Source organism: Chiloscyllium punctatum, chromosome 11 (assembly GCF_047496795.1).
Source record: "Chiloscyllium punctatum isolate Juve2018m chromosome 11, sChiPun1.3, whole genome shotgun sequence".
NCBI classification, from domain to species: domain Eukaryota; kingdom Metazoa; phylum Chordata; class Chondrichthyes; order Orectolobiformes; family Hemiscylliidae; genus Chiloscyllium; species Chiloscyllium punctatum.
Window position 1 is genome coordinate 85,955,368 of NC_092749.1, and position 15,203 is coordinate 85,970,570.

The 15,203-nt window shown below is 40.8% G+C and overlaps 1 protein-coding gene across 1 annotated transcript in view; it reads left to right on the plus strand.

Annotated features, from left to right (window-relative positions):
• LOC140483396 (centrosomal P4.1-associated protein-like) overlaps positions 1–5,759 on the plus strand; it is a 184,722-nt gene extending 178,963 nt beyond the window's left edge. Inside the window, exons 17-19 of the mRNA XM_072581646.1 lie at positions 2,516–2,600; positions 4,418–4,538; positions 5,496–5,759. Of these exons, the coding sequence (XP_072437747.1) occupies positions 2,516–2,600; positions 4,418–4,538; positions 5,496–5,685 (396 nt within the window). The 3' untranslated portion in view covers positions 5,686–5,759. The remainder of the gene's footprint in view (positions 1–2,515; positions 2,601–4,417; positions 4,539–5,495) is intronic.
• Positions 5,760–15,203: the final 9,444 nt, after the last annotated feature.

Genomic DNA, 15,203 nt, shown 5'->3' on the forward strand with positions numbered 1-15,203 from the left:
TCAGATTTCCGAATGCACAGAATAGATACCTCTCAACAAGAGGGCAGGATTTCAAGGGGGAGGATCCACCATCTTATGGTAAACTAAAATAGTTAAAGATGATAAAAACTTTAAAGATAACATATAACTGTGTTAAAATGGTAGACAGGTTAAAACGTTGATAAAAGATTAGATGAAAGAATACAAAAACAGCAGTTGTATCTGAGTCTGGCTGTATTGAAGGATTGATCACTGCACAACTGTTATGAAAACAAAGTCCTATCTTTATATTGAGGTTGCCCCACCCCATAATGTTCTGTGGCACTATATGGACTTCAGTGGTTCAAGAAGGCATCACCAGCTTCTTAAGACCAACACATGCTAGCCAAGCCATTGATACCCATATCTCGTGAATGAACTAAAAAAGACTACCACACAACCTAGCTTCTTAGAACCGGACATCAACGAGCTGCTATGGGCTATCAGCAGTAGCAGAATTATACTCTCACATCTATAATCTCATACTCTGACATATCCTGCACTCTACCATTACCAACAAACCAGCAGATTAACCCTGGTTCAATGAAGAGTGTAGGTAAGTATACCAGGGGAAGCACCAGGCATACAAAAATGAAATGCAAACCTGGTGATGCTACATCACAGGACTACTTGAGTGCCAAACAGAATATACAGCAAAAGATAGAGCCAAGAGATTTCACAACCATTAGATCAGCTCTAAGCTCTGTAAGCTCTATATATGTAGTAAGTGATGGGCAATTAATTCACTAGAGGAGGATACTCCACATATTCCGAATATTCTCATTCTCAATGATGGGGGAGCCCAACACATCAGTGTAAAAATAAGTCTGAAATATTTGCAAATATCTTGCCAAAGATGCCAGTGAATGATACACCTCTGCCTTCTTCAAGGTTCTCAGCATCATAGGTGCCAGTCTTCAATCAGTTTGATTCACTCCATATGTCATGAAATGGCTGGAGGCACTGGTAACTACTCAGTAGTGCAGAAAATTGTGCAAATATGTCCTGTACTCAAAAATCAGGACACATCCAACCTGTTCACTAACAACCCCACAAATCTAAATTAAATCATGAAGTGATGGAAGAGTCATTAACAGTGCTATCAAACAGTTGTTGCTTAGCAATTAACTGCTCACTGAAGCTATTTGGTTTCCACCAAGCATGCACAAAGGAACTGAACTTCAGAGAGTGGTGAGAATAACTGCCTAGGTTCTGCTGCATTTGGACATGGACTGGAACATTTGAGCTGCCCAAGTACAGGCAATGACCATCTCAAGTAAGGAAACTTAACTATTGCCCTTTGACATTCAACGAAAAAAACCATGACATTCTTCACTATCAACATCCTGGGAACCACCATTGACCAAAACTGAACTGGAGCAGCCATAAAAATACTGTAACTATAAGAGCAGATCAGAGGCTAAAACTATTACAGCATGTAGTTCACCTCCTGATTCTCCAAAGTCTGTCCACCATCTACAAGGCACAAATCAGGAATGTGATGAAATACTCCCAGTTGTTTGGATGAGTGTAACTCCAACAACATTCAAGAAACTTCATACTACTTAGGATAAAGGAGCCCACTTGATTTGTACTATATTCATAAACATTCACTCCTTCCATCACTAACACAGATTAGCAGCAGTGTGTACCGTGAATATGACGGTATTCACCACGACTGCTCAGGCAGAATCTTCCAAACCCATGACCACTACCATCTGGAAGGACAAGTGCAGCAGATATATTAGATCACCACCAACTGCCAGTACTTCTCCATTACAGTCACCATCCTAATGTGGAAACACTTTACCATCACTGGATCAAAATCCTGGATGATGCCCATTCATCAGCATTGCTCTTTTGTTCTCTCCTCCTCACTGAGGACATTAGAGATTTTGTGACAGTGCTGTCAGATCATTAGTTCAGACTCCAGAATTTGACTTCTGGGGGTAGTTCTTGTTCTTCCATGACATAATAGCTTCTAGTATTCCAACCCCCTCCCTCACCAATGCTGCAGCACCACATCTGTCAACTATGTTGCAGTTATTCTTCAGTGTGGCTTATCTTTAAGAAGTAGCCTGCCTTTGAGAATAGCAGATTAGGTGTGTCCTGATGTTTCTGAAAAGCTACTGGTCTTCCCCCAGTTAAATGAAGAGGAAACTGTTTTAAGGAGTAGCCAGTGCTAAACCTACTTACCAGATGCTACAATCACGTAATGAGGTAGATCCAACAAATTTTCATGCTGTTCATACTCAATTAGAATTGGCATTTGCAGGCTGCAGACCATGAACCCTGTGTCTGAAAATCAGAATAACCAAATTTCTCTCCACAGTTTCAACTTCACATATATGGAAAAACAGGAAGCAAGATACAGGCACCCCTGAACCAAGGTTTGCACTTGAGTAAATGTATGCACGAGTGGAGGGGAAAGCATCAAGAAAGAAAATGTTTTTAAAATGACAGTTTAAAATAATTAACATGTTCTGAACTTTTGTAGATTTATTACTATGCCGATGCAAAGACGACTCATACTACATACCCAAATGGAATGGAGATGTTACAGTTTCCTAATAACCAGATAGGTAGGTGCCTTAATGAAGCTATAGTCAATTATGTCAAATTTATGCTGTATTGGTGAAACAAAGAATGATTTAATATCCCTGAAAACAGATTCAGTTGGAAAATTTAAAATCTTGCTGTTTTGAAGATTTGGGGTTGATCATTGCTTTCCTTAGGGCTCATGCCTTACATTTTAGGTTTGCACTCCATTTTTTTTTGTGTGCCCTTTCTCTCTTTAGCTCAAGAAAGATTGCCAATGGGTTGAAGGTGCCTTCTGAGCTTTTCCTAAAACTGTAACTATTTTTATTGCCTTCTGCTGATACTCCATTTAGTTGTCTGCATATCTTTAAGATCATCTGCATATTGACATCAGTTCCTGAACCAGCATGCTTCTTCCACAAGTGTGTACCTGGAGCCATGAATAATTATCTTAATAAGCTGACTACAAAGAGATTGAGTTGAATGTTTGGTTCAAATTTACTGCTATTACAAATATTTCAGGTTTAATCTGAATATGTATTGGAAGTTTAGATGTGTATGTCAAAAAACTATTCAACTATGTAATATCACACATCAAGGGAAACATTTATAAAAAATGCACAGTGATTTGAAGCATCTTGAAATATAGTAACTGCTGTATGTTGATCATCAGCAGCAGCAATCATTCAATAACCCATGTCCAGGCAAGGTCTGGACATTCCTTCTTTTAAAATCAAGAGAAATCCTCCCCAGTGTGGAGCATTTCATTGGTCTGGGGAACTATCTCTCATCTAAAGCTGATATCTATGTGAGATCCAACACTGCATCCAATCTGTGGGCACTTCCTTTGGAAACCTAAGGATGAGAGTCTTCAACAGCCATGCCATCCATGATACTAATATCTTTGTTTATCTTTGAGTTCTGATTCTTCTGTATGGCACCAAAACTTGGACTATGTTTAGACACCACCTCAAAAACCTTGAGAAGTACCATCAATATTTTTTAAAATAAATTATCCGCATCAGCTGGGAAGATAAACATACTAACATCAGCTTCCTTAAAGCAGCTAACAGCAGCAGCATTGCAGCCATGATTATTCAAAACCAACTCCACTGGGCCGGCTTAAGATATCTGAGTTCTGAACACAAAAGCAAATCTTACTCATCCACTGATGGAAGGCAGTTGAATGAGAGGAGTACAAAAGAAAGCATTTCAAAGATTCCCTGAAGGCTTTCCTCAAGAAATGCAACATAGACGCCATTGCGTGGAAGATCCTCATTCAGCGGAAATTGTCATGGAGTAACCTCCTGTACAATAGTACACAATTCTTTGTGAGTACCTGTCAGCAAGAGGAAATATGGGAAAGGAACTGCAGAAAGAAATGCCAGCGATCTCAAGGTGAAGAACCAACTCTCCCTCCTGGAAAGACTGCCAAGTGTGGCTCTCTAGCTCCAATTTAACATCTAACCCCAAAGGCAAGTTCACTGACAACATCAAATATCCTCCTTACCATACTGAAATTACAACCTGATTGTGTGCTATCTCTCAAAGTAAAGTTTGAATCAACATCTACTATCTGCTAAGATATCTACCACTTAAACCAAGTTATTATTCTGACACCAACCTATCTATCTGCATCTTATGTCCACGTTAATGCACTTCCAACAGGTGAAAACAAGGCCCCTCCCTTGCTGTGGGGGTTGTAATTGATGCCAAATGTCATAAAACGGAAAATTGGCAGGTGAAGTTGCACATATTGGTCTTTACAATGCTGTTATTTCTTGAACTTTCTTTTAAAATTGTTTTCAAAAAACAATTTTCTTATAATTTTGGTTGAATGTTACTATTTTTTGTTTTACAGAAAAGCATTACCCTGATGGTAAGAAGGAAATAATATTTCCGGACCAGACAGTTAAACATCTTTTTCCTGATGGTCGTGAAGAGAGTATATTCCCTGATGGAACAATAGTGAATCTTCAAAAGTAAGTATATTTCTCCCCTATTTTACCCTCAGGTTTGTGTATTTCTCCTATTTCACGATGGAAATTAATGTTTTTCTTTCTTATTCGCTTAGGGTTGTTTTATTCACCTACCTATTTCATGTACTTTCAATTCTTGTTTGAGATATGTTTTGCTCCTGTCTTCCGACCCAACTGGTCCAAATTACTCGATAGCTTTTCCTTGCCAACTCATTGTTCATTAGTTCTTATGTATATTCTTGTCCTGAAAATACTGATAACTTCATAAGAAGCAATCATATTGTTTTAATACTATATTGATGATTAAATCATTTTCAAAATATTAATGGCAGACAAATGCATCTTAGAACACTGGAATGGTTACTTGTCCAGTTATCAACTTGGAAGTAAACAAATTCCACAACTTACATCCTTTCCTGTCGGATCCTGTAACCTGTCATTTCTACCTTTCCAGAACTCCATTGGTTTTCTGTGATCCAGGAAACTAACTACATTAAACATCCTTGCTTTGCTTTAATTTCTCCATGCCATGCAATATAATACCTAAGCTCTCTAACACAAAAATAGAAATTGCTGGAGAAACTCAGCAGGCCTGGCAGCATCTGCAGAGAGAAAGCAGAGTCAATGTTTTCAATGACCCATCTTCAGAACACCCCAGCTCTCTATTCTAGCCATACATTGGTTCTCCATTATTCTGATTACTGTCAGATTATTCTTTATTCACCACTCCCTCCATTGTTATTAAGTATAGACTTATCAAGATTCTGGTTATTGTTTTTAAAAGATTGGCTAAAACATTTAGCTGTAACAATACCAGATGGTACCCCATAAAACAACTATGGCAATATTAAATATTCAATGCACATAGAACCTCTTTATCTTTCCCAAAAAGTTATTGCTTGGGTGTAAAATATGAAAATCACAATGTGTTCAGTTTCTGAATGTTTGATTCTTTCTAAGCAATGGAGATAAAACTATTGAATTCAACAATGGACAGAGGGAGATCCACACATCACAGTATAAACGCAGGGAGTACCCTGATGGAACCATAAAGACTGTATATTCTAACGGGCGACAGGAAACAAAGTACTCCACAGGACGTGTCCGAATAAAAGACAAAGAAGGAAATATCATTCTTGATAAAAAGTGACTGACAAGACTTCTGTTTTGTATTATTGTGAATTGTTGTATTCGGTTTTGGTATAGGTGTTGGGATGGGATCAAACTGAGTTGCAATATTTATGTAGCAGCAAAACAATTTCATAATTCAATCCTGATTTCAAATGATTTTACATGATTTGCTTTAAGTACAAAATATTGAATGTTCTTTGCTCAGGATCTGAGCCATTGTTGCTTGTGCATAATAACAAATTTGTTAACTTGGAAGATTAATACATCTTTATGTGCACAGGCAGTAGAATTTTGTTTGAGAAAAATTGAAATGAAAAATATGTGTGTCATCTCTGAGCTGCTTTACTCCTGATTAGGGTTGCTACCTCTTGGATTGTCCTAGAGTCTCCTGGAGCAACCTGAAGTAAAATCATAGGGACATTAAAATTATATTTATAATTCTGTTTGTAATTTTACAGCATTTGAGAAGAGCAACAAGACTGTTTATTTTCTAGATGGGCAAGTTGGAGGTGCAAAGTTATATGATAAAATCTATTGGAATACGTCTAAACAGACTTGCCAATCTATCTTGATGTTATTATTTTATTCCATGATTATTACCACTAATTTATTATCTTTCTCCTCTTCACTATATGTAATAAGATTTATTAGTCTTTTTGAAATTTTCACCACATGCAGAACATCAAGTGTGATAACAAAAGCAATTTAGAAACATTGAGATCATGTGACTTCAGAGAGTATTGAAAACTAATAGGCAAAATAATCAATCCCAAAAAAAATGTTATTTGTCATGATATCATTGCCCTCCCTTTAATTAGAATTATTTAAATTATACAGATTGTACAGTGTAGAAACAAAGTCATTCAGCCCAGTGAGTGTTCAATTCCATTCGCAACTCCGCAGAATTTAATCAGTCTATGCTTGTCTACAGAAAGATCAGGACAATACACAGACTTGGACCAATAGCAGACAAGTAATGTTTGGGTCACACAAATGCCAGAAAATGAACATTGTCAACAAGACAGTACCTAATTACCTACTTTGATATTCAGTTATACTACCATCACTGAATATCCCACCATCAATATCCTAGGGATTTGCACATTAATCAGAAGTTTATCTGGACTACTCAAAGAAAACAAATAAATACAGCAGGCCAGAGTCAGGGAATTTTGCGTTGAATAACTCATCTTGAGATTCTTCAGGGTCTGTTCACTATCTGAAAGGGACCTGATTATGTGCTATCTTTCAGAAGTGTGAAGTTTTTTCAAATTGCCTGGTTGAGTGCGGTTCCACCTACACTTGAGTCTCAGCTCCATCTATATCAAAACAGCTTACTTAATCAGCATCTCATCCACCATGCAAAATTTTAACTTTCTTTAATATTCCTGCAGTATATACCATTTCCATCATGTATTGCAGCAAAATTCCAAGGGTCCTTCAACAACATCTGCCACTTAAAAAGTCATTGAGAACAGGCCAAAGGGAGCCCTATTAGCTGCATGTTCCTCTTCAAGTCACCCTATCCTTTCTTCATCATTATTAGTTCAAAATCTTGGAACACCCTCCCACTGTGGAAGTACCTTCCCTATGGAATACAGCCACCCAAAAAGATGGCTAATCGCCATCTGCTCAATGGCAATTTGATAGATATACAAAGATAGATAGAGGTACAGGTAGTGTTGAGGAAGTGGGAAAGCTGCAGAAGGACTTGGACAGGGTAGGAGAGTAGCTAGGAGAGTGGGCAAAGAACTGGCAGATGGAATATAACTTGAGAAAGTGTGAGTGTATGCACTTTGGTCGGAAGAATTGAGGAGTAGACTATTTTCTAAATTAGGAAAAGCTTCAGAAACCTAAAAAAGACATGAGGGGCAAATTCTTTTACACAGAGAGTGTTTCGTTGTGAAATGAACTTCCAGAGTGTATGGTTACACATTTAAAAGACATTTGGATAAGTACATGAATAAAAAGTATGTGGAGGGATATGGGCCAAGTGCAGGTAGGTGGGACTAGTTTAGTTTGCGATTATGGTCACATTATGGACTGATTTGATCGAAGGGTCTGTTTCCATGCTGTATGACTATGATTGATTAATTGAACTTGTAAAACATTGAAACAGCAAAAAAGCCACTTAAGCCTGTTCTACCATTCAAGAAGATAATGACTGATTTGTGACAACTCCATTTACCAGCCTTTGTCCCACATCCTTTCATAACTTTGGTTAGTTAAAAAAACTACCAATAAAAATTAACTTATATTAATATGTACAAGTGAACCCTAACTTCCTCCTAAAAAGTCTGGCTTGATTCTTTAGATATTGCCTTGCCTAATATTTCCTATAATCACACATTAATTAATTGAGGGAATAAACTTTATGTTTTCTTCCCAGTGTTTCTATCTTCCCAAGTCATACATTGAGCCAACGTGGTCAGTTTTCTTTGTGTTTACATTAATGCTTGGCTGAGCAAGTTGCAAGAAGATGCATGAATGCATTCCAGAGATAACTTTCTCTGCTGATTTATTCCTTTCTTCCTATGGGAAGGTTACCTTCTCCTCCTTTATCCACATTGGTGAGATTAAGAACTCAGTTTAGGATTAGAGGAGATCTCCATGCATCTCTGCATTTCAAGGTGTGGCACACGCATTGTTATTTCTTAGAAGCCCAGTCTCTAAATAAAACATAGCAATACAACTGCTGACCATTGGACAGCCCAAAGGTTCTCATTTGCCCACCTCTGAAACAAGATAGTTAGATGTAATTTGCATTCTGCTATTTGCAGGAAAAAAATTAAACAGCCATTACCTGTATACAGTAGTGGATTTGGCAAGTGATTCCATTTGCTTCATTACCTGTTATTTTTATTTCTTAGTGTCTGTCACTGCTTGGTGTTGGATAACTTTGCTGGCCATAATGACAGCTTAGAGGTTTCCTACCGAATTTATACAAAATGTCTTCCCATGTTAATGATCAGGAAACATTAATGAGCAACCTGAGTAGTTGTTTCAAAATGTTAACACTGCTTTTACTTTCCAGAAGTATTTGGATGAAATCAGTCAGCATGTGGTAACAACAGACATAAGTGGGGATAATTTTGATTTCTGGTCTGTTATATATCTCTCTTGATTTTAAACTCTCCCCACTTCAATGGAAATGAAAATTCAAAAGATGTATAATATGTAGTTAATTGTAATTGTTTGTTTTGCACTCTTGCTAAATCACAATCCAAATGCACAAATGATTCATTTCTCCCCTCAGTCATTTAACTTGTAAATAAAATGTTGGCTACAAATCAAAACAATTTTTAAAATGTTTTAACTGAATTTAAATTATTTTATAAAAGATCCTGATTAAAATACAGTTTTTTTCTCTTACAGACTTAAAGTAAATCCTTGTCTTTATATATCATGTACCATATTATTTGGTGACATGGCATTGAAAAAAAGCTTATAGTGAAAAGTTACAGTAATGTTTGATTTATGTCATGAATTTTTCTATTTGCAACATTTTGCTATATAACTTAAACTTTATGATATGTTAATATTCAATAAATATTAGACATTTTTCAGTAACTAGTATGACAGTGTATGTTTTACTTCTTTGTAATGGAGATTTTGTTGTTCCACTAGTTGCTCTAACGTTTAATTTCTACCAATTGTAGCCAGTTATGACCATATTTCCTTTTGCATCTTAACAACATTGTTAGACAATATTGTACATTATCACTATATAACACAATATAGTGGTAGTCTTATAGTTATATAGTGATAATCTGGATTGTCCTAAACATTCTGTTTTCTGTTTTACATGTTGGCTGCTGAGCTGTATATGAACAATTTGATTGTCACATGATTGACATGGCAGTGAGTCATGAAAGGTCAGGCAAAACTGAAGATTCAGCTAGTTTGTACAATGATGGCTCATTTCACCCTGTTAACTACATGAACGCTTACTTGGTAATTGTTAGTGCTGGCTAGTTTTAAGCACTATAATTGAACAATGAGAACAATGTAGCTGAAAATATTCATGCTTTCAAAACAGAAAATGATGATAATACCAATGTTGCAAGTCAGCTTCAATTTCCTTTAGGTATAGAAAAACATTTTACAAATTATATCGTAAAGGCAAATGGAAAATAAACTGGCAGGTAAATTATAAATTGAGTGTAGCATACGTTATATAATCTGACTATATATGCCTGAGATCCACAAAGTTATAGTACTTGCATATGCAGATCTACTCCCTTGTTACAAAAGTTGATAGGACCATAGCTGAAGTCATTAGAGGAGAGGGATGGTTTGTGAAGCAAGCTCAACCTCTTCTCTCACAGCTGCTGGAGTTGCTACCCTGCTCAGGCAGGCCATCTGATTCCAAATCTGTGTCCATCATGATTATTGGGCCAATTTAGCTCCTGCTAATGAAGACCTACATCCCCAAGGAATCTTGAAGCATATAGTTTAATAAATATCAAAACATTTCTTGTTGATGTCCTCATTTTTTTTGAAGCTGATGTCTCAAAATAATTCAAACTTGTTGAAGTCAAATAAAAGTAATGGCCATAACGTTGTGTTTGCATTTATGTTGAGCAAATTATTATTGTTTTATATATATATATTAAATTGATGTTAAAGTGTCCAGTCCAGATTAGTTTAACCTTTTAATAGTTTAATACTACATATTTAGAGCACATTATATGCATATCCAACAGGTGAATGCATTGTATGGATTGGTGTGCTAAATTATTTTAATTGTTTACTAACCATATGTAGCAAGTTCCCATCATTACTTTCAGTACAGCAACCCACACTTGGCCAGGCTATCTACCATCTTGCAAAGAACACTAATTTATCATGGTGTAATTCGATCACTGTTGACCTTCATTTGCAGCTACTGTCTGGACTAATATTATACAGGTATGGGTTTAATTAATTTAATAACATATCACATACAAATAATTGTCATACTTCCTTAACCATTTTACTGGGTTTTGAAATAGCAATAAAATCTGATTTAAAAGTTTCCAAAGTAACAATATGATATACAGATGATTAACATATTTCTCTCAGTTGTTAAAATAGCCATAATGCTGTTTAAAACAAGTAAGTTAATGCCACCTTTAAAAGAGCAAAATATAGAATTTTGAATGAGTATACTAACAGTTAAACACTGTTTTTCCTATGCATAGTGTGAGTGCAAAAGTTTTCAGATTTAGTTTAATAATTTATTTCAGTTTAATTATTGTATACATATCCTTGTGCTTTCAAGAACTTGTATTGGTTTGGTTAGTAATTGCACCACCCCTTATGAGAATAGTTCTAAGACACTGTGGGGAATGAGCTTCATTAGGAGCATGTGAGAGAGAGAGAGAGATCAGGTACAGCACATAAAGAGGAGAGTGGACAGTGTGAGAAGGGCAGCAGCAGCAGCAGATAAAGAAAAAAGGTAGTTGATTGGTGAGTTTATTTAGAGTTTTTTAATTGGCTAAGTGGTATAAGTCAGGAGACATTATTGTAGCTAGAGTCAAGTTAAGAAGTTCACCTTTAAAATACTTAACATCCAAATTAATTAACTAGAATCGAGTTGGCTAGGTAGGCGATGTGTTACAGTTGTAGTATGTGGGAGCCAGTGGATGCTGATGTCATACAGGGTGACCACATCTGTGGCAAGTCTTAGCTGATGAAGGAAATTCCACTCAAAATGGATGTACTGGAGTCCAAGCTGCCAACACTGCAATACATTAAGGAGGGAAGGTGGGAAGGAGGTACCTGGACACTGTTTCAGAGACTGTTACATTAATTACAGCAATTTAGACCATGGTTGCAGAGAGGAGGGTGTGATTGTAAATGAAGCAGGTAGGGGGAACCAGATGATATAAAAACATATGTTGTGATGAGGACATAAGGAATCCTCAAGAAGATGTAGTTAAGTTGAGTGGGTGGGCAAAAACCTAGCAGATGGAGTTTAATTTTAGTAAGAAGAACCACTTTAGTAAGAAGAATCAAAAGGCAGACTATTATTTAAATAGAGGGAGATTCCAAAAACATGAAATGCAGAGGGATCATGTGTTCTTATGCATGAAATGCAAAAAGTTAGTACTGTAATTAAGAAAGCAAAAGGATTTTTGATCTTTATTGGTGGAGTTTAAAAACATTTTTGGGTTTTATATTTAAGAAAGCATACTCTGGCATTGGAAACAGTGCAAAAGAGATTCACTAGGCTGATTGAACGGATTGAATGGGATTGACAGATTGACTTATCAAGATCGGTTAAACAGGTTAAGCTTTTGTTTATTAGACTTTAGGAGAATCACATGCAAATTTATTAAAACATACAAGATTTTGAGGAGGCTTGACAGTGAAGATGATGATATAATGTTACCATGAGTGAGAGAGTCTTGAATTATGGGTTATAATTACAGAATAAGGAGACTCTCATCCAGAACTGAGATGGGAAGGAATTTGTAGCAAATGTCTGGAATTCTTTACCCCAGAGGCTTGTGGAGGCTAAATCACTGAAAATATTTAAAGAGGAGGTAAATACATATTTTTTCACAAATTCAGAGGTTGAGGGACATGAGGAGCTAACATGAAAGAGGGTTGAGGGATAGAGCAGATCAGCCATGATCTGGGTAGCACAGTGTTTGGCATTGCTGTCTCACAGCGCCAGGGATCTGATTTCAATTCCACGCTGGGGTGGCACTCAAAGCACCATGCCTGCAATAATATTTTAGGACACCTGAGGCAAAAACATGGATTTGAATGCTTCCAGTCCCAGAACAATGTGGGCAATGACAAATCATTTGGGAAAATATGGTAAGGTCGAGAAATGAAATTCTCAACATTGAGAAAAGTCCAATTTTCCACCCAAGGTTTAAATGGTGAGCCAAGAATCTCACTACTGTGCAGCGAAAGGTCTATTGGCATGCATTTACTTCACATTAGTAGCTCATCTTGCCTGATTTAAGTACAGTTTGCTACTCTCCCACACAGCAGACAGAAACTTGACAAAAGCAATCCCATGAAAGTGGAAGTGGGTACCTGGCATCTCCAGCTCATCACTTGCTCCTGCAGTCCTCCATTCTGAACAATCTTTAACATTTCTGGGTATGCTCTATTTGTCTTGACTTCCTATTGGTGCCCCCGTAAAACCGCCATCCCATATTCCCAATTCCTTCGCCTCCGCCATATCTGCTCCCAGGAGGACCAATTCCAATACCGAACAACCCAGATGGCCTCCTTCTTCAAAGACCGCAATTTCCCTTCAGATGTGGTTGACGATGCTCTCCTCCACTTCCCGCTCCTCCGCCCTTGAACCCTGCCCCTCCAATTGCCACCAGGACAGAACCCCAGTGGTCCTCACCTACCACCCCACTGACCTCCAGATACATCGTATCATCCTTCGTCATTTCCACCACCTCCAAACAGACCCCACCACCAGGGATATATTTCCCTCCCCTCCCCTATCACTGTTCCGGAAAGACCTCTCCCTCCGCGACTCACTCATCAGGTCCACACCCCCCACCAACCCAACCTCCATTCCCAGCACCTTCTCCTGCAACCGCAAGAAATGCAAAACTTGCGCCCACACCTCCCCCCTTACTTCCCTCCAAGGCCCCAAGGGATCCTTCCATATCCATCACAAATTCACCTGCACCTCCACACACATCATTTACTACATCCACTGCACCCGATGTGGCCTCCTCTACATTGGGAAGACAGGCCGCCTACTTGCGGAACGTTTCAAAGAACACCTCTGGGACACCCGCACCAACCAACCCAACCACCCTGTGGCTGAACACTTTAACTCCCCCTTCCACTCCGCCAAGGACATGCAGGTCCTTGGCCTCCTCCATCGCCAGACCATGGCAACAAGACGCCTGGAGGAAGACTGCCTCATCTTCCGCCTAGGAACCCTCCAACCATAAGGGATGAATGCAGATTTCTCCAGCTTCCTCATTTCCCCTCCCCCCACCTTATCTCAGTCCCAACCCTCAGACTCAGCACCACTTTCTTGATCTGCAATCTTCTTCACGACCTCTCCGACTCCACCCCCTCTCCAGCCTATCACCCTCACCTTAACCTCCTTCCATCTATCACATTCCCAACGTCCCTCCCCCAATTCCCTCCTCCCTACCTTTTATCTTAGCCTGCTTGGCACACCCTCCTCATTCCTGAAGAAGGGCTTATGCCCAAAATGTCAATTCTCCTGCTCCTTAGATGCTGCCTGACCTGCTGCACTTTTCCAGGAACACATTTTTCAGCTCATTTATGTCTCAAAGTTGAGGGTGAGTAGACATCGGACAATCAAGGAAGACTGTCACCAGTCAGAGATGTTGTTAAGTGAGCAGCTTGGAGCAGTTGGGGTCATATGTTCTGTGTCACTGCACTGATATGATATAGGAGCAGAATTAAGACATTCGGCCCATCATTACCAGCTCAACCATTCAACCATGGCTGATATGTTTCTCAACCTCATTCTCCTGCCTTCTCCCTGGAACTATTGATAGCCTTACTAATCACTGTCTCAAGACACTCAATGACTTGGCATCCACAGTCTTCATTGGTAACAAGTTCCACAGATTCACCACCCTCTGAAGAAATTCCTCCTCATCTCAGTTCAAAAGGATTGTCCCTTCACTCTGAGGCTGCGCCCTTAGGTTCTAATCTTTCCTACTCGTAGAAACATCTTCTCCACATCGACTCTCTCTCTGGGCCTCCCAGTATTCTGTAAGTTTCAGTGTGGCTTTCTTCCCCCCCACCCACCCCCCATCTCCCCCACCCACCCCAACCCCATCCCATCCCACTCCCACCCCCACCCACTCCCCCCCCACCCCCCCACCCCAACCCCATCCCATCCCACTCCCACCCCCACCCACTCCCCCCCCACCCCCCCACCCCAACCCCATCCCATCCCACTCCCACCCCCACCCACTCCCCCACCACCCCCCCCCCACCCACCACCCCCCCCCCCCCCCCCCCCCCCCCCCCACCACCCCCCCCCCCCCCCACCACCCCCCCCCCCCCCCCCCACCACCCCCCCCCCCCCACCACCACCCCACCACCCCCCCCCCACCACCCCCCCCCCCCCCACCACCCCCCCCCCACCCACCACCCCCCCCCCCCCCCCCCACCCACCACCCCCCACCCACCACCCCCCCCCCCCCCCCCCCCCCCCCCACCACCCCCCCCCCACCCACCACCCCCCCCCCCCCCCCCACCACCCCCCCCCCACCCACCACCCCCCCCCCCCCCCCCACCCACCACCCCCCACCCACCACCCCCCCCCCCCCCCCCCCCCCCCCACCACCCCCCCCCCACCCACCACCCCCCCCCCCCCCCCCCCCCCCCCCACCACCCCCCCCCCACCCACCACCCCCCCCCCCACCCACCCACCCCCCCCCCCCCCCCCCCCCCCCCCCCCCCCCCCCCCCCCCCACCCCCCCCCACCCACCACCCCCCCCCCCCCCCCCCCCCCCCCCCCCCCCCCCCCCCCCCCCCCCACCACCCCCCCCCCACCCACCACCCCCCCCCCCCCCCCCA